This window comes from Mauremys mutica, chromosome 1 (genome assembly GCF_020497125.1).
Source record: "Mauremys mutica isolate MM-2020 ecotype Southern chromosome 1, ASM2049712v1, whole genome shotgun sequence".
In the NCBI taxonomy this organism is placed as follows: Eukaryota; Metazoa; Chordata; order Testudines; family Geoemydidae; genus Mauremys; species Mauremys mutica.
In genome coordinates, this window is record NC_059072.1 from 385,730 (window position 1) to 405,507 (window position 19,778).

The window sequence follows — 19,778 nt, forward strand, 5'->3', positions numbered from 1 at the left end:
AGCTTAGGTCAGGTCCTATATGGCAGTTTCAATAATGACCTACAGCAGGGAAGCAAACATGAACTTCATGAACTAGGCAGAAGAGACTCAACTCCCCTAGACTCCAATAGGGCCAGGATTTCACCTGCACTGGAAGCAGCTGCAAATACTAGTGTAGAAGGGAGCGGGAGGGGAAGAGCAGCGAGCGACCGGGAGAGGGGGAGAGAAGTGAACAGGGGGTGGGGACTCAGGAGGAAGGGGCGGGGTGGAGTGAGACCTTGGGGGAAGAGACAGGGCAAGGTGAGGCCTGGGGGAAGGGACAGGGCAAGGGAGCTTCCGGCACTACTGCTGGAGTGTCTGTGTTTTAGCTCTTAGACAGTTGGCAACCCTAGTTTCTGTCTGCCAGCCACATGGTTTTAGGGTTACCATACGTCCGGATTATCCCAGACATGTCCGGATTTGGGGGGTTTAAATGGCCGTCCGGGAGGACTTTGTAAAAATCTAAAAAGGTCTGGGATTTCCCTCCCAACGCAGAGCGTGGCGCGGCTGACAGGGCGGCCTGGCCGGATTGAGCCGCTCGGATCGGGGCCTCCAGCAGTCAGACCCCGTCCCCTGCTCCCCCCCCACCCCCGCAGCCTACCACAACACACACAACAGGGACAGACGTTACACCCGTAACTGGCACATCACTCGGTGCTCGCTTTGTGAAGAGCAGCACCCTGCTAGCTTTTCTCCAGGCTCCGTTAGCAGGAGCTGTCACGTGTTCAGTCAGTCCACTGGCGAATTCTGCGGCAGCCCACCAAGGCCACTGAGCGGCGCAGACAGAACTGCTCCCTCACATGGGACCAAGTTCCCAAAAGTCACCATCGGGGAGGGCTCCAGTCGCCATGTGGACAGTAGCTCAGAAACAACAGCCCCAAACCCTCCGCCTTGGGTTTCTCACAGGTTCCAATAGCCCTTCGCCATGGCTCCACTGGGCCATTCTGCCCTTTGGCACATTCCCTGCCTGCAGGGCCGTCCCTAGGGGTTGTGGGGCCTGGGACAGAAGTGATGGATTCGTCGCTCCAGGACCAACCATGGTGGCCAATCGCACCAGCTCCCGGGGCCCCCCAAAGCGCGGGGCCCAGAGCGGTCCCCCCAATTTGCCCTACCCAAGGGATGTCTCTGCCTGCCTGGGCTTCTTGCTCCCAGACATGCTGTTTAACCTGGCCCCCGACTGACCAGCACTATCCTCCCCAGCCAGCTCCTCCCTGAGCAGTGGGACACCCCTGACAGACAAGGGGGTAGAAAAGGGATTTTCTAACTCTGGCCACCCCAACCCCAGTCACAGCCCAGCTCCTTTCACATAGGTTCTTTGTGCAGCCTGTTAAGAAGCTAACTGCACCCGCTGGCGTGCCTTGGCAGATGACTGTGCCCAGAGCAAAATGCCCAGTGCAGACTCCTGACCAGCCAGCAGCTTGTCTCATTCCTGGCGTGTTACAGGCTCAGTAGGATTTGGTACTGCAGGATGGCATGGTACAGGAACCCCCTGGTGTCACTGCCATGCAAATTCACCCTGATGGATACATTGACCATGAACGATAGCACCCCCCACCAATACCGGCTGCAGCTGCATGCCACTGCCCAGCACTGTGTGTCACCTACACCTGTGCAGAGCAGGTGACAAGTATTCTCAGCCCAGCATTCACCATTCACACCACTGGGGTAGCTGGCCAGGTGTAAGCAACAGCTCAGGTACCGTGCCAGGCAGAGCCTGGCTCTCTGTCCACAGGGGAGGAGTAAGTGAGCCCCATCCACGGGGCTGCTGGCAGCGTGGGGCAGGAGGGGCGTGCGATGCATTTTCCAACCCCTGCGTGTGCCCCCATTCATAACTGCAATGCATGCGTGTGGCCATGAGGGTGTCTGCATGTGTGGTGCCCGCAAATGTATTTGCATGTGCATCCCCATGCAACTAGCTGAGTGTGCGTGTCCCCGTGTGTGGCTGATCTAGGGCAGCCCAGCTGTAAGGGCTGGGTCTGGCTCGCTCCTAGACGCCCCCGGGGTAAGAAGGTGGCACCCGCGCACACAGCCCCTCACTGTTCTGGGTGGTGGTGCCCCAACCGCTGATGTAGCAGGGGGAGAAGGTGGTGACAGCCATGAGTGCGCTGGGCAGGCAGGCCGGCTGTGTGAGGTCATCAAAGGTCACAGGGCGGTCAAGCTGGATGAGGGCGATGTCATTTGTCTCCTTGCGTGGATTGTACTCCTGGTGCAGCACGGCCCTGTGCACTGAGCGGATCTGCACTAAGTCTGACAGGTGGGAGAGCTCTGAGATGCCAATCACAATCCTCCACCGAGCCAGGACCCTAGACATGCACACACAGCTGGGTTAGTGCATAGACCCAGGCCTGTGGATTCCTAACACCCACCGTACATCACACGCACACAGCTGGGTTAGTGCACAGACCCGGGCACCACAAACTCCTAACACCCACCATATGTCACACGCACACAGCTGGTTAGCGCACAGACCCGGGGACCGCAAACTCCTAACACTCACCGTACGTCACACGCACACAGCTGGTTAGCGAACAGACACGGGCACCACAAACCCCTAACACCCACCGTACGTCACACACACACAGCTGGTTAGTGAACAGACACGGGCACCACAAACCCCTAACACCCACCGTACGTCACACACACACAGCTGGTTAGTGCACAGACACGGGCACCACAAACTCCTAACACCCACTGTACATCTCACTAACACACAGCTGGTTAGTGAACAGACACGGGCACCACAAACCCCTAACACCCACCGTACGTCACACACACACACAGCTGGTTAGTGCACAGACACGGGCACCACAAACTCCTAACACCCACCGTATGTCACACGCACACAGCTGGTTAGCGCACAGACCCGGGCACTGCAAACACCCACCGTACGTCTCACACACACACAGCTGGGTTAGTGCATAGACCCAGGCCTGTGGATTCCTAACACCCACCGTACGTCACACACACACACACACACACACACACACACACAGTTGGTTAGTGCACAGACCTGGACACCACAAACTCCTAACACCCACTGTATGTCACACACACAGGTGTGTTAGTGCACAGACCAGGGCACCGCAAACCCCTAACATCCACTGTATGTCACACACACACAGCTGGTTAGCCCACAGACACGGGCACTGCAAACCCCTAACACTCACCGTACATCACACACACACAGCTGAGTTAGTGCACAGACCCGAGCACCACAAACTCCTAACACCCACTGTACGTCACACACACACAGCTGGGTTAGTGCACAGACCCGGGCTCCGTGGATCCGTAACACCAACTGTATGTCACATGCACAGCTGGTTAATGCACAGATGTGGGCCCCACAGACCCACAACACCCACCATATGTCACATGCATAGAGCTGGGTTAGTGCACAGATCTACAGGCGTGGGTCCCACAGATCTGTAACATCCACTGTATGTCACACACCCACAGCTATCATAGAATCATAGAATCTCAGGGTTGGAAGGGACCTCAGGAGGTCATCTAGTCCAACCCCCTGCTCAAAGCAGGACCAATTCCCAACTAAATCATCCCAGCCAGGGCTTTGTCAAGCCTGACCTTAAAAACCTCTAAGGAAGGAGATTCCACCACCTCCCTAGGTAACCCATTCCAGTTCTTCACCACCCTACTAGTGAAAAAGTTTTTCCTAATGTCCAACCTAAACCTCCCCCTCTGCAACTTGAGACCATTACTCCTTGTTCTGTCATCTTCTATCACTGAGAACAGTCTAGATCCATCCTCTTTGGAACCCCCTTTCAGGTAGTTGAAAGCAGCTATCAAATCCCCCCTCATTCTTCTCTTCTGCAGACTAAACAATCCCAGTTCCCTCAGCCTCTCCTCATAAGTCATGTGCTCCAGCCCCCTAATCATTTTTGTTGCCCTCCGCTGGACTCTTTCCAATTTATCCACATCCTTCTTGTAGTGTGGGGCCCAAAACTGGACACAGTACTCCAAATGAGGCCTCACCAGTGCTGAGTAGAGGGGAATGATCACATCCCTCGATCTGCTGGAAATGCCCCTACTTATACAACCCAAAATGCCATTAGCCTTCTTGGCAACAAGGGCACACTGTTGACTCATATTCAGCTTTTCGTCCACCGTAACCCCTAGGTCCTTTTCTGCAGAACTGCTACCCAGCCATTCGGTCCCTAGTCTGTAGCAGTGCATGGGATTCTTCCGTCCTAAGTGCAGGACTCTGGGTTCTGTCAGTGTTACAAGTGAGAATGAACCTGGGACCTCTGGAGCTAAATGCATGAGCCTCTACTGCATGAGCTGAAAACCACATGGCCCTTAGCAAAGGCTGTAGCAGACTCGTTAATCTCTAAGTGGTCTTGGTGCCACTAGAGGGGAGAGAGCACCACCCCCTGGAGGTGTGTGGGTTACACACGCACAGCAAGCTTAGTGCACAGACCAAGACTACTATTTTTGACACGGTAGCTCAAGCTACCGGGACTCCCATCCCTAGCTTCAAGGGTAGATGGATCCTTGGAAAGAGACAGCCTGTTTTGATTTAAAGACTCCAACTGATGGAGAATCCACCACATGTCAGTTCTTCCAGTGGGTCATCGCCCCACTCATACAGCTGCACCGTATTTTTAGTTTCAATTTCCATTTCCAGCTACTGGGGCACCACCCCTTGGGCACTTTGCTAAACCTAATGACAGCGAATAACGACTGCTTAATTGGCACAGTATAATACGAGCTCTGTTCAAAGGGGCTGCATTTAGCTAGTTGGGCGGGACATGGGAATTTCCGGCAATATTTTTATGACCTATTTGTATGACTCCATACCTGTCACCGTGGTATTGCTACCCAGTGGGTGCAGCAGGGTTAAAATGCTGCTCCTGGGACAAAGCAGGAGACACAAGGTGTTTTGTCAGGGTGTTATGAATGGATTGTTAGGGACTGGCTGGGACCAGCCCATATAGCATATAGGGATTAGGGACTAACCTAGTGAGGAGGGCTTTAAACTAGGTTTGGTGGGGGCAGGTGACAAAAGCCCACAGGTAAGTCAAAAACATGAAGACCTGGGAGAAGGGTTGGAATATGGTGTTTGGGGGCGGGGGGGGATGGTCCGTTACAGCCAGGATAATGGAGAGACAAGAGAGAACATAGGGGGGAAATCAAATCAAATCTTAGGTGTCTGTTAACTAAGGTGAGAAATATGGGGAATAAGCGGGAAGAACTAGAAATGCTAGTTAATAAACACAGCTATGACATAGCTGACATCACAGCGATTTGGTGGGACAATACACAACTGGAATATTGGTGTAGAAGGGTACAGCTTGCTCAGGAAGGACAGGCAGGGAAAAAAGGGAGGAGCTGTTGGACGGAGGCTGAGATGGAAATAGGAGACAGACCTGTTGAACATGGATGGTTTAAGGATAAAAGGGCTAAAAAATAAGCGTGATGTCATAGATGCTGACTCCATGGGTGCTCCAGGGCTCAAGCACCTGTGGAAAAAAATAGGGGGTGCTCAGCACCCACCAGCCAGTGGTTACAGGCCCCGGGGCTGGACACTGATCAGCTATTTGGTGGTCCTGGGGCTAGCCGGAGATCAGTTGTTTGGGGCCCTGGGGCTGACCGCAGATCAGCAAGCAGCTGGCAGGAGGCACTCGGGGGAGGGAAGGGAACAGAGAGGAACAAGCAGCAGGTGGATGGGTGGGTGCCCTCGGGGGAGGGGGTGGAGTGGGATTGGGAAGAGGAAGAATGAGGGCAGGGCCATGGGGGAAGAGGCCAAATGGGAGCAGGGCTTGGGGTGGAACAGGGGTGGAGCACCCACTGCACTGGGAAAAACAAACGTTAGTGCCTGTGGTCTACTCCAGACCACCTAACCAGGAAGAAGAGGTGGATGAGGCTTTTTATAAACTAACAAAATCATCCAAAGCACCGGACTTGGTGGTGATGGGGGACTTCAACTATCCAGACATCTGTTGGGAAAACAATACAGCAGGGCACAGATTACCCAACAAGCTCTTGGAATGTATTGGAGACAATTTTTTATTTCAGAAGGCAGCAGGAGCGGCTCCAGGCACCAGCATACCAAGCGCGTGCCTGGGGCGGCAAGCCATGGGGGGGCGCTCTGCCGGGCGCTCTGCCTCCCGCAGGCGTGCCGCCGAATCCATGGGACTGGGGACCTCCCGCAGGCAAGCTGCCGAAGGCAGCCTGCCTGCTGTGCTTGGGGTGGCAAAATACCTAGAGCCGCCCCTGGAAGGTGGAGAAAGCTACTAGGGGGGAGGCTGTTCTAGATCTGATTTTGACAAATAGGGAGGAACTGGTTGAGAATTTGATAGTGGCAAAGGCGGTTTGGGTGAAAGTGATCATGAAATGGTAGTGTTCATGATTCTAAGGAATGGTAGGAGGGGAAACAGCAAAATACAGATAATGGATTTCAAGAAGGCAACTTTAACAAACTCAGGGAGTTGGTAGATAAGATCCCATGGGAAGAAGTCTAAGGGGAAAAACAGTTGAAGAGAATCGGCCATTTTTTCAAAGACACATTAGTAATGGCACAAAAGCAACTATTCCACTCCATAGGTAATTTAGAAAGTATGGCCAGAGACCACCATGGCTTAACCAGAAGTTCTTCAATTATCTGAAACTCAAAAAAGAGTCCTAAAAAAAGTGGAAACTAGGTCAAATTACAAAAGAGGAATATAAACAAGTAACACAAGTATGTAGGGACAAAATTAGAAAGGCCAAGGCACAAAACAGGATCAAACTTGCTAGAGACATAAAGGGTAACAAGAAAACATTCTACAAATACATTAGAAGTAAAAGGAAGACCAAGGACAGGATAGGCCTGTTACTCAATGGGAGTGGTGGGGGGAGGGAAACAATATCAGAAAATGTGGAAATGGCAGAGGTGCTTAATGACTTTCTTGTTTTGGTTTTCACCAAAAAGGTTAGTAGCGACTGGACGCCTAACGTAGTGAATGCCAATGAAAATGAGATAGGATCAGAGGCTAAAGTAGGGAAAGAACAAGCTTAAAAATTACTTAGACGAGTTAGATGTCTTCAAGTCACCAGGGCCTGATGAAATACATCCTAGAATGTTCAAGGAGCTGACTGAGGAGACATCTGAGCCATTAGCGATTATCTTCAAAAAGTCATGGAAGAAAGGAGTGATTCCAGGGGACTGGAAAAGGGCAAATCTAGTGCCCATCTATAAAAAGGAAAATAAAGACAACCCGGGGAATTACAGACCAGTAAGTTTAACTTCAATATCTGGACAGATAATGGAGCAAATAACTAAGCAATCAATTTGCAAACATCTAGAAGATAATAGAGGTGATAAGAAACAGTCAGCATGGATTTGTCATGAATAAATCATGTCAAACCAATCTAATAGCTTGCTTTGATAGGGTAACAAGCCTTGTAGATAGGGGGAAGTGGTAGATGTGGTATATCTTGACTTTAGTAAGGCTTTTGATACTGTCTCGCATGACATTCTCATAAACAAACTAGGCAAATGCAACCTAGATGGAGTTACCATAAAACCGTTCCCAGAGAGTAGTTATCAGTGGTTCACAGTCAAGCTGGAAGGGCATATCAAGTGGGGTATCAGTTCTGGGTCTGGTTCTGTTCAATATCTTCATCAATGATTTAGATAATGACATAGAAAGTACACTTATAAAGTTTGTGGACGATACCAAGATGGGAGGTGTTGCAAGTGCTGTGGAAGATAGGATTAAAATTCAAAATGATCTGCACAAACTGGAGAAATGGTTTGACGTAAACAGGATGAAATTCAATAAGGACAAATGCAAAGTACCCCATTTAGGAAGGAACAATCAGTTGCACACATATAAAATGGGAAATGACTGCCTAGGAAGAAGTACTGCGGAAAGGGATCTGGGGATCATAGTGGACCACAAGCTAAATATGAGTCAACAGTGTAACATTGTTGCAAAAAAGCAAACATCCTTCTGGGCTGTATTAGCAGGAGTGTTGTAAGCAAGACACGAGAAGTAATTCTTCCGCTCTACTCCGTGCTGATTAGGCCTCAACTGGAGTATTGTGTTCAGTTCTGGGAGCCACATTTCAGGAAAGATGAAGACGTATTGGGGAAAGTCCAGAGGAGAGCAACAAAACTGATTAAAGGTCTAAAAAACATGACCTATGAGGGAAGATTGAAAAAATTGCATTTGTTTAGTCTGGAGAAGAGAAGACTGAGGGGGAACATGATAACAGTTTTCAAGTACATTAAAAATTGTTACAAGGAAGAGGATGAAAAATTGTTCTCGTTAACCTTGGAGGACAGGACTAGAAGCAATGGGCATAAATCGTAGCATGTGACGGTTTAGGTTGGACATTAGGAAAAGCTTTCTAACTCTCAGGATAGTTAATCACTGGAATAACTTGCCTAGGGAAGCTATGGAATCTCTGTTATGGGAGATGTTTAAGAGCAGGTTGGACAAACACTCTAGAGCTGATCCAGAGAACAGAAGGGTGTGCTGTTTGCCGGGTGCTAAGACATGGGATGTGGACCTGAGGCTGAAGAGGATCCTAATGGGAGCGGGAAAGAATCCACTGATTGTCCTTCATGTGGGAATGAATGATACAGCTAGATTCTCACTAGAACGTATGAAGGGAGACCATGCCAGGCTGGGGAAGACACTTAAGGAAATCGAGGCTCAGGTAATCTTCAGTGGGATTCTACCTGTTCCTAGAGAAGGACAACAACGGTGTGACAAGATTATGATGATGAACAGATGGCTCCGGCAATGGTGCCATAAGGAGGGCTTTGGGATGTATGGCCACTGGGAGGCATTCATGAACAGAGGACTGTTCTCTCGGGATGGACTTCACCTGAATAAGGAGGGAAATAGACTTCTAGGATGGAGGCTGGCACAACTGATTAAGAGAGCTTTAAACTAGGAACTGAGGGGAGATGTCCAGGTAATCTCCACGCCCGGATTTTAACATTGAAAGGGAAGAAAACGAAGCAAGAGAGGATACAGCCGTGGGTAGGAGAATGGACATATGGAGGAAGGGTAGTGTAGATACCAGTCTAATAGGGGATACTGGTGGTAGTATGTCTGTGCCTAATCGGGTAAATGTCAGTGAAGCCAAACGGCAAAAATTAAGATATTTGTACACTAATGCGAGGAGCCTAGGAAACAAAATGGAGGAACTAGAGCTACTGGTGCAGGAAGTGAAACCGGATGTTATAGGGATAACAGAAACATGGTGGAATAGTAGTCATGACTGGAGTACAGGTATTGAAGGCTATGTGCTGTTTAGGAAAGACAGAAATAAAGGCAAAGGTGGTGGAGTAGCACTATATATCAATGATGAGGTTAATTGTAAAGAAATAAGAAGTGATGGAATGGATAAGACAGAGTCTGTCTGGGCAAAAATCACATTGGGGAAGAAAGCTACCAAAGCCTCCCCTGGAATAGTGCTTGGGGTGTGCTACAGACCACCGGGATCTGATCTGGATATGGATAAAGACCTTTTTAATGTTTTTAATGAAGTAAATACTAATGGGAATTGTGTGATCATGAGAGACTTTAACTTCCCAGATATAGACTGGAGGGCAAGTGCTAGTAATAATCATAGGGCTCAGATTTTCCTAGATGCGATAGCGGATGGATTCCTTCACCAAGTAGTTGCTAAATCAACAAGAGGGGATGCAATTTTAGATTTGGTTTTGGTGAGTAGTGAGGACCTCATAGAAGAAATGGTTGTAGGGGACAACCTTGGTTTGAGCGATCATGAGCTAATTCAGTTTAAACTAAATGGAAGGATAAACAAAAATAGATCTGGACTAGGGTTTTTTATTTCAAAAGGGTTAACTTAAAAAAATTAAGGAAATTTGTTAGGAAAGTGGATTGAACTAAAGAACTCCTCTAAAGGTGGAGGAGGCCTGGAATTACTTCAAGTCAAAGTTGCAAAAACTATCAGAATCCTGCATCCCAAGAAAGGGGAAAACATTCATAGGCAGGAGTTGTAGACCAAGCTGGATGAGCAAGCATCTCAGAGAGGTGATTAAGAAAAAGCAGAAAGCCTACAAGGAATGGAAGATGGGAAGGATTAGCAAGGAAAGCTACCTTATTGAGGTCAGAACATGTAGGGATAAAGTGAGAAAGGCCAAAAGCCATGTAGAGTTGGACCTCGCAAAGGGAATTAAATAGCAATAGTAAAAGGTTCTATAGCCATATAAATAAGAAGAAAACAAAGAAAGAAGAAGTGGGATCGCTAAACACTGAAGATGGAGTGGAGGTTAAGGATAATCTAGGCATGATCCAATATCTAAACAAATACTTTAATAAGGCTACTGAGGAGCTTAGGGATAATGGTAGGATGACAAATGGGAATGAGGATATGGAGGTAGATATTACCACATCCGAGGTAGAAGCCAAACTCGACCAGCTTAATGGGACTAAATCAGGGGGCCCAGATACTCTTCATCCAAGAATATTAAAGGAATTGGCACATGAAATTGCAAGCCCATTAGCAAGAATTTTTAATGAATCTGTAAACTCAGGGGTTGTACCGTACGACTGGAGAATTGCTAACATAGTTCCTATTTTTAAAAAAGGGAAAAAGAGTGATCCGAGTAACTATAGGCCTGTTAGTTTGACATCTGTAGTATGTAAGGTCTTGGAAAAATTTTTGAAGGAGAAAGTAGTTAAGGACATTGAGGTCAATGGTAATTGGGACAAAACACAATATGGTTTTACAAAAGGTAGATCGTGCCAAACCAACCTGATCTCCTTCTTTGAGAAGGTAACAGATTTTCTAGTCAAAGGAAATGCAGTGGATCCAATTTACCTCGATTTCAGTAAGGCATTTGATACGGTTCCACATGGGGAATTATTAGCTAAATTAGAAAAGATGGGGATCAATATGAAAATTGAAAGGTGGATAAGAACCTGGTTAAAGGGGAGACTACAACGGGTCGTACTGAAAGGTGAACTATCAGGCTGGAAGGAGGTTACTAGTGGAGTTCCTCAGGGATCAGTTTTGGGACCAATCTTATTTAATCTCTTTATTACTGACCTTGGCAAAAAAGTGGGAATGTGCTAATAAAGTTTGCGGATGACACAAAGCTGGGAGGTATTGCTAATACAGAGAAGGACCAGGATATCATACAGGAAGATCTGGATGACCTTGTAAACTGGAATAATAGTAATAGGATGAAATTTAATAGTGAAAAGTGCAAGGTCATGCATTTAGAGATTAATAACAAGAACTATTGTTATAAGCTGGGGAGGCATCAGTTGGAAGTAACAGAGGAGGAGAAGGACCTTGGAGTATTGGTTGATCACAGGCTGACTATGAGCCGCCAATGTGATATGGCTGTGAAAAAAGCTAATGCGGTCTTGGAATGCATCAAATGAGGTTTTTCCAGTAGAGATAAGGAGGTGTTAGTACCATTATACAAGGCAAACTGGAACAGGTACAGAGAAGGGCTACTAGGATGATCCGAGGAATGAAAAATCTGTCTTATGAAAGGAGACTCAAAGAGCTTGGCTTGTTTAGCCTAACCAAAAGAAGAATCATAGAATCATAGAATATCAGGGTTGGAAGGGACCTCAGGAGGTCATCTAGTCCAACCCCCTGCTCAAAGCAGGACCAATTCCCAACTAAATCATCCCAGCCAGGGCTTTGTCAAGCCTGACCTTAAAAACCTCTAAGGAAGGAGATTCCACCACCTCCCTAGGTAACCCATTCAAGTGCTTCACCACTCTCTGAGTGAAAAAGTTTTTCCTAATATCCAACCTAAACCTCCCCCACTGCAACTTGAGACCATTACTCCTTGTTCTGTCATCAGGTACCACTGAGAACAGTCTAGATCCATCCTCTTTGGAACCCCCTTTCAGGTAGTTGAAAGCAGCTATCAAATCCCCCCTCATTCTTCTCTTCTGCAGACTAAACAATCCCAGTTCCCTCAGCCTCTCCTCATAAGTCATGTGCTCCAGCCCCCTAATCATTTTTGTTGCCCTCCGCTGGACTCTTTCCAATTTTTCCACATCCTTCTTGTAGTGTGGGGCCCAAAACTGGACACAGTGCTCCAGATGAGGCCTCACCAATGTCGAATAGAGGGGAATGATCACATCCCTCGATCTGCTGGCAACAAGGGCACACTGTTGACTCATATCCAGCTTCTCGTCCACTGTAACCCCTAGGTCCTTTTCTGCAGAACTGCTTCCTAGCCATTCGGTCCCTAGTCTGTAGCACTGCATGGGATTCTTCCATCCTAAGTGCAGGACTCTGCACTTGTCCTTGTTGAACCTCATCAGGTTTCTTTTGGCCCAATCCTCTAATTTGTCTAGGTCCTTCTGTATCCTATCGCTACCCTCCAACGTATCTACCACTCATAGAATCATAGAATCATAGAATCTCACGGGACTGACGGGAGATATGATTGCTCTCTATAAATAGATCAGAGGGATAAATACCAGGGAGGGAGAGGATTTATTTAAGTTCAGTACCAATGTGGACACAAGAACAAACGGATATCAACTGACCATCAGGAAGTTTAGACTTGAAATTAGACGAAGGTTTCTAACCATCAGAGGAGTGAAGTTCTGGAACAGCCTTCCAAGGGGAGCAGTGGGGGCAAAAGACATATCTGGCTTCAAGACTAAGCTTGATAAGTTTATGGAGGAGATGGTAAAATGGGATAGCCTAATTTTGGCAATTAATTGGAGTTTGACTATTAGCGGTAAATATGCCCAATATGCCCAATGGTCTGTGATGGGATGTTAGATGGGGTGGGATCTGAGTTACTACAGAGAATTCTTTCCTGGGTGCTGGCTAGTGAGTTTTCCCCACATGCTCAGGGTTTAACTGATCTCCATATTTTTTGTCCGAGGCAGATTGGCAGAGGCCCTGGGGGTTTTTCACCTTCCTCTGCTGCGTGGGGCACAGGTCACTTGCTGGAGGATTCTCTGCACCTTGAGGTCTTTAAACCATGATTTGAGGACTTCAGTGGCTCAGACACAGGTTTGATACAGGAGTGGGTGAGTGAGATTCTGTGGCCTGCATTGTGCAGGAGGTCAGACTGGATGGCCATAATGGTCCCTTCTGATCTTAAAGTCTATGATTCTATGACTCTATGAAACACCTGTCAAGGATGGTCTAGATAATACTGAGTCCTGCCATGAGTGCAGGGGACCGGACTAGATGACCTCTCAAGGTCCTTTCCAGTCCTATGATTCTATGTCAATGGAAGACCCTACAGAGACAGTGGGAACCCCAAGGGCTGAACAACTGGCACTTGTCTGTGGGAGGCTCCAGTGGGCTGAACATGTGAATTTAGCCCAGCTTTGCAGCAGGAGAACAACGGGGGAAGGTGACAGGAAGGGGGCATAAAGAGGTGGGCTCACAAAGACGTGGGTCTCTGACCTGGAACTGAGACACAAGGAACAGAGAGAAAGCGAAGGTGGTGCCTACAGCAGCATGGCTCAAGGGAGCCCTGGCCTTGGCCAGTCTGAACTCTTCTTATCCTTTGCCTCTCTGTTAACCTAATGGCTTCCCAATGCTGTGCCCAGGTGACTGATAAACCCGACTGTTTCGAAAAGGCTGCATGGAGTTGCGGCAGATACCTGCTAAGGTGCCTTGATCAGGAAGACTGGAAGAAAATTAATGTTGTGCCAATATTTAAAAAAGATAAATGGGGTGTCTCAGATAATTAAAGGCCTATTAGCCAGACATCGATCCCAGGCAAGAAAATGGTGTGCCTGATAGAACCCGATTAATAAAGAAATAAAGGGGGGGGGCAATAGAATTAATGCCAATCAATAAACATAAGAAAGCACAAAATCATCAGTGATAAAGTTTGCAAATGACATAGAAATGTGGGGAATGGTCAATAGTGAAAAGGCAGGTCACTGATCCAGAGCAATCTGGTTTGCTTGGTAAACTGGGTTCAAGCAAACCATATGCATTCGAATGTGGCTAAATACACATCAAGGAACAAAGAATGTCGGCCAGACTTACAGGCTGGGGGACGCTATCCTGGGAAGCAGCGACTGACAAAGATTTGAGGGCGGAGCGGGATAATCAGCTGAACATGAGCTCCCAGTGTGACACTGTGCCCAAGATTGCTAATGGGATCCTGGGCTGCATAAACGGGCATCTCAAATATGAGCAGAGAGATGATTTTACCTCTCTATTGGGCACTGATGTGACCACTGCTGTCATCCTGTGTCCAGTTCTGCTGGCCACAAGTCAAGAGGGATGCTGATAAATTGGAGAGGGCTCAGAGAAGAGCCACAAGAATGATCAAGGGACTAGAAAACCTGCTGATAGCGATAGACCCAAGGAGCTCAATCATTAGCGTAACAAAGAGAAGGTTCAGGGGTGACTTGATCACAGTCTATAAGTACCTGCGGGGGAACAAATATTTAATAACAGGCTCTTTGATCTAGCAGATGATAGTCTAACATGATCCAGTGGTTGGAAGTTGAAGCTAGACAAATTCAGAGTGGAAATACGTGTAAATTGTTGATGGTGACAGTAATTACCCATTGGAACAATTTACCAAGGGTCACGGTGGTTTCTCCGTCAGTGACCATTTTTAAATCAAGATTGGAGGATTGTCTGAAAGCTCTGCTCTAGGAATTAATTTGGGGGCAGGTCTCTGACCTGTTTACACAGGAGGTCAGACTAGATTCTCACAGGGACCCTTCTGGCTTTGGAAGCTATGAATCCCTGACTAGGATAAAAGTCTCTGAACAGGAGTCTGCTTCAGGCAGACTCTCCGGGCAGAGTTCACAGGGAGGAGCAGGAGTGCTGCAGCCTGGAGACATGGTCTGGCAGGCGCTGAGGCCGCATGGCCTACCCCTATGGAAAGGTGTGACCTCCTGGGGGTCTGGCACACTGAAAGGGTCCTCCCAAGGGAGCGCTGACAATCCAGGGCATGGGGCAGGACCTGTCAGTCTGCAGCACTAGTGCCAAGCAGCTACGTGGTGCTGGCAATTTCCAAATACACTTTCCAGGACATAGGCGGCAGGTTATATACATTTGTGGTGCTCGAGCACCAGGAATATTCAGGGCTGGGGGCCCTGCTCCAGCAATATTTGGAGCTGGGTCTCTCCCCCGGCCCTGCCTGGATCAGGCCGCGGGCCTCCCCCGCGCCGCGTTCCTGCCTGGAGCAGGTCCCAGCCCCCACCTGCCACCCCCCCTGCGTTCCCCCCCCCGCCCCACTGCGTCCCTGCCTGACAGAAAGCAGAGCGGCGCCTCTCCCCTGCCTGCTTGTGCGGCTGGAGTAGAACGGCTCCCGGCAGAACTGCTGTCTGCTGCCCCAGGGTCCTAGCGCCTGCCCTCCACTAATGGCAAGGCAGGCTGCCCTTACCCTGCCCTTCTGCTCTAGCCCTGAGCCTCTCCAACGCCCCAAACCCCCCAGCCCCAGCCAGAGCCCTCATCCCCCCGCACCCTGATCCTCTGCCCCAGCCCTGATCCCCCCCACATCATGAACCCCTCATACCCAGCCCCACAACCCTCACCCCACACCCCAACCCTCTGCCCTAGCCCTGAGCCCCCTCCTGCATCATGAACCCCTCATCCTCAGCCCCACAGCCCTCACCCCTGCACTCCCTCCTATCCCCCAACTCCCTCCCAGAGCGTGCACCCCCTCCCCCTTCCCACACACCCCTTCCCACCCCCAAACTCCCTCCCAGAGCCTGCACCCCTCACCCCTTCCTATGCCCCCCCAGCCTGCACCCAAACTCCATCCCAAAGCCTGTACCCCTCACCCCTGCCTGCACACCCACCCTCTGCCCCAGCCCAGAGCCTGCACCCAGCACCCAAACTCCATCCCAAATACTGCACCCTGCACCCCTCCTGCACCCTAATCCCCAGCCCAGGACCTGCACCCCAGACCCTCCTAGAGCCTTAGGCAGGTGGGAGCGGAGTTTGGGGGGGGCGGAATTGGGGGGCGGATTCTGGGCACCACCAAAATGTCTACAAACTTGCCACCCATGTTCCAGGAGTCCGCTTTATCCGAGTGCCCCTCAGCCCACAGTTCTGACCCTCACTGAGGCCATGTCCGCATGGGTGGAGTGTGTCATTCAGAAAATGTGTTGTCATGACTTAGCCTCCAGTGTAGACCGAGGTGGGCGACAGTGAAAGCTTCTTAGCTGGTTGTGGCTAATCTGGGGCACTCCTTTCTAAAATGATCCACTTTCCCAAGGCAGGCATGGCCTGTGTGCAGAACCGCAGCGCCTGGCAGCACATCTCATGTGAACAGTGAATGAGGTGCAGCGACCAGAGAAAGGGGTCCCCCCCAGATCCACACCCTTCCCAGGGGCGGCTCCAGGCCCCAGCATGCCAAGCGCGTGCTTGGGGCGGCATGCCGCAGGGGGCACTCTGCCGGTCGCCGGGAGGGCGACAGGCAGACAGCCTTTGGCGGCATGATGGCGGAGGGTCGCGGGACCAGCGGACCCTCCACAGGCACGCCTGCGGGAGGTCCACCAGAGCCGCGGGACCGGCGATCGGCAGAGCACCCCCCGCGGCATGCCACCGTGCTTGGGGCGGCGAAATGTCTAGAGTCTCCCCTGACCCTTCCCCTCACCCTCTTTATGCACGCTTGAGGGGAGAGAGAGACCCAGCAGTCCACAGCTAGCGGAGCGCCAGATCTACAGTAAAGGTGAGTGAGGAGCTCTTCCCCGTCTCACTCGCCAAGGCACCCAGGCCTTCCCCCAGTACTGGGCCCGATGCTGTTCACCATTTTCAGCAGTGCTCTGGTAGTGAATATCAAATCGCTGCTGGTACAACTTAGGGATGCCCCAGAGATGGGTGGAGTGGTAAATAATGATGAGGCAAGGGGAGCCGTACAGAGTGATCAGGATCGTTTGGTCAATTGGGCCCGTTCAAACAACATACATTTTAATACAGCCAAATGGAAAGTTATATAGAATCATAGATTATTAGGGTTGGAAGGGACCTCAGGAGATCATCTAGTCTAACTCCCTGCTCAAAGCAGGACCAATCCCCAAAACTCTAAATGGCCCCCTCAAGGACTGAACTCACAACCCTGGGTTTAGCAGGCCAATGCTCAAACCACTCAGACGGAACGATCTTGATCACCTAGGCTGACCTTCTGCACATTGCAGGACACATAACCTCACCCACCCACTTCTGTAATAGACCCCTCACCTCTGCCTGAGTTACTGACGGCCTCACATCATGGTTTAAAGACTTCAAGTTACAGAGAACTCACTATTTACACTAGTTTAAACCTGCAAGTTACACATGCTTCAGAGGAAAGCCAAAAAAAACCCCAGAGTCTCTTCCAATCTGACCCAGGGGGAAATTCCTTTCTGACTCCAAATATGGCCATCACTTAGACCCTGAGCGTGAGGGCAAAACCCACCAGCCAGACACCTGGGAAAGAATTATTGGTAGTAATTCAGAGCCCTCCCCATCTAGAGTCCCACCACCAGCTGCTGGAGGTACTTGCTGCTAGCAGTCGCAGACTGGCTATGTGCCATTGCAGGCAGCCCCATCACACCATGCCCTCCATAAACTTATCAAGCTCAGTCTTGAAACCACTTAGGTTTTTTGCCCCCACTGCTCCCCTTGGAAGGCTGTTCCAGAACTTCACTCCTCTGATGGTTAGAAACCTTCACCTAATTTCAAGCCTAAACTTGTTGATGGCCAGTTTACACCCATTTGTTCTTGGATCCACATTGGTGCTTAACTTAAATAACTCCTCTCCCTCCCTGATATTTATCCCTCTGATGTATTTCTAGAGAGCACTCATATCTCCCCTCAGCCAAGAAATGCAGACCATAGCTACAGAATGGGGGCCTGTGACACTGAACAGGACTTAGGGGTCATAGTGGACAAGTAATTGACCATGTGCTCCCAGTGTGATGCTGTGACAAAAGGGCTATTGTGATCTTTGGATGTATAAACTTAGGAGAAGTGAGTAGGAGCTGGGAGAGGATTTTACTTCTGTTTGCAGCGTTGGTGAGTCCCATGCTGAACACTGCATTCAGTTCTAGTGCCCACATTTTAAAAAGAATGTTGAAAAATTGGAGAGGGTGCAGAAAAGAGACACAGAAGTGATTCAAGGGCTGTAGAAAATGCCTGACAGTGAGAGACAGACAGAGCTCTGTGCTCAGCCTAGATTGAGAAGTGACTGAAGTACAGTGCATAAAGGCCTTCATGGAGAGAAAGTACCAGGCAATGACACCTATTCAATCTAGCAGAGAAAGGCAGAACAAAAACTAGTTGCTGGAAGCAGAAGCCAGACAAATTCAAATGAGAAATTAGGCCCAAATAGTCAACAATGAAGGCGACTAAGGACTGGAACAAACTCCCAAGGGCAGTGGTGGATTCTCCATCTCATGGTGTCTCCAGATCCACACTAATAATAATATATGGAAATATGCCTATCTCACAGAACTGGAAAGGACCTTGAGTCCAGCCCCCTGCCTTCACTAGCAGGACCAAGCACTGATTTTGCCCCAGATCCCTAAATGGCCCCCTCAAAGATTGAGCTCACAACCCTGGGATTAGCAGGCCAAGGCTCAAACCACTGAGTCATCCTTCCCCCCACAAAAAAACTTGATGCTTCTGGAAAATGTTTTAGCTGAGCCCAAGTTATTGGGATTAATACAGGGGGTCAGACTAGAGGTTCTAATGGTCCCTACTGTCCTTACATTCTATGGATCAGCTGCTCACGCTCCCCAAGTGTCTTCCAGCCCTGCCCCCCCACCCACCACTGTCTCCCTAGGGTCCTGGCACAGACTGCCCCCGTCTCACCTTCTCTTGGCTTTGAAGCAGTGAGCTGCTGTGAGGACCCAGCGAGTGCTGATGAGGGACCCACCACATGAATGCTGGGGGCCCATTCGGGTGGGGATCTGGATGCTGACGAGCCAGGGCCAGGACCCCGGCAGAGCATCTACGCCACCCACAATCCGCATCCCGCTGTAGCCAGACATCAGGGGGCGGCGCCCACAGGCTGTGGAGAAGATCAAAGACAGGGTCTGTGTGTGAAAAGTAATTGCTGGGCTGTGTGAGCCTGAAGGGACCCATCGAGGGCATGAAGGAAATACACACACCCCCAAGCAGTTCCCCAGAGCCGTTTCCACTCCCCGGACAGCAGAGATGGAGTCAACAAAGAACCCAAGATCAGAGGTGCCCCCACACCCGAGTTCTGTCAACCTGCAGCACCCTACTTTCCCAGGCCTGGGATCCATCCCCCCACCCCTCAGCTCTGCCAATACCCTTAAACCCAACCCCCAGCCCCCTGCTACCCCTGCCCTCGGCTCCATCCCCCCCAGCTCTGCCAACACCCCTCAATCCAACCCCCAGCCCCCTGCTACCCCTGCCCTTAGCTCCATCCCCGCCCATCTCTGCCAACACCCCTCAATCCAACCCACAGCCCCCTGCTATCCCTGCCCTGGGCTCCATCCACCTCAGCTCTGCCAACACCCCTCAATCCAACCCACAGCCCCCTGCTACCCCTGCCCTGAGCTCCATCCCCCTCAGCTCTGTCAACACCCCTCAATCCAATCCCCAGCCCCCTGCTACCCCTGCCCTTAGCTCCATCCCCGCCCATCTCTGCCAACACCCCTCAATCCAACCCACAGCCCCCTGCTATCCCTGCCCTGGGCTCCATCCACCTCAGCTCTGCCAACACCCCTCAATCCAACCCACAGCCCCCTGCTACCCCTGCCCTGAGCTCCATCCCCCTCAGCTCTGTCAACACCCCTCAATCCAATCCCCAGCCCCCTGCTACCCCTGCCCTAGGCTCCATCCCCCCCATCTCT

The 19,778-nt window shown here is 50.1% G+C and overlaps 1 protein-coding gene across 3 annotated transcripts in view; it reads right to left on the reverse strand.

The window, feature by feature from the left end:
- LOC123376398 (acrosin-like) overlaps positions 1 to 19,778 on the reverse strand; it is a 47,237-nt gene that overhangs the window by 2,099 nt on the left and 25,360 nt on the right. For all 3 annotated transcript variants that reach the window (XM_045028360.1, XM_045028354.1, XM_045028368.1), the window contains exons 2-3: positions 18,769 to 18,967; positions 2,056 to 2,321 (exon numbers count right to left, since the gene is read on the reverse strand). In XM_045028360.1, the coding sequence (XP_044884295.1) occupies positions 2,056 to 2,321; positions 18,769 to 18,967 (465 nt within the window). The remainder of the gene's footprint in view (positions 1 to 2,055; positions 2,322 to 18,768; positions 18,968 to 19,778) is intronic.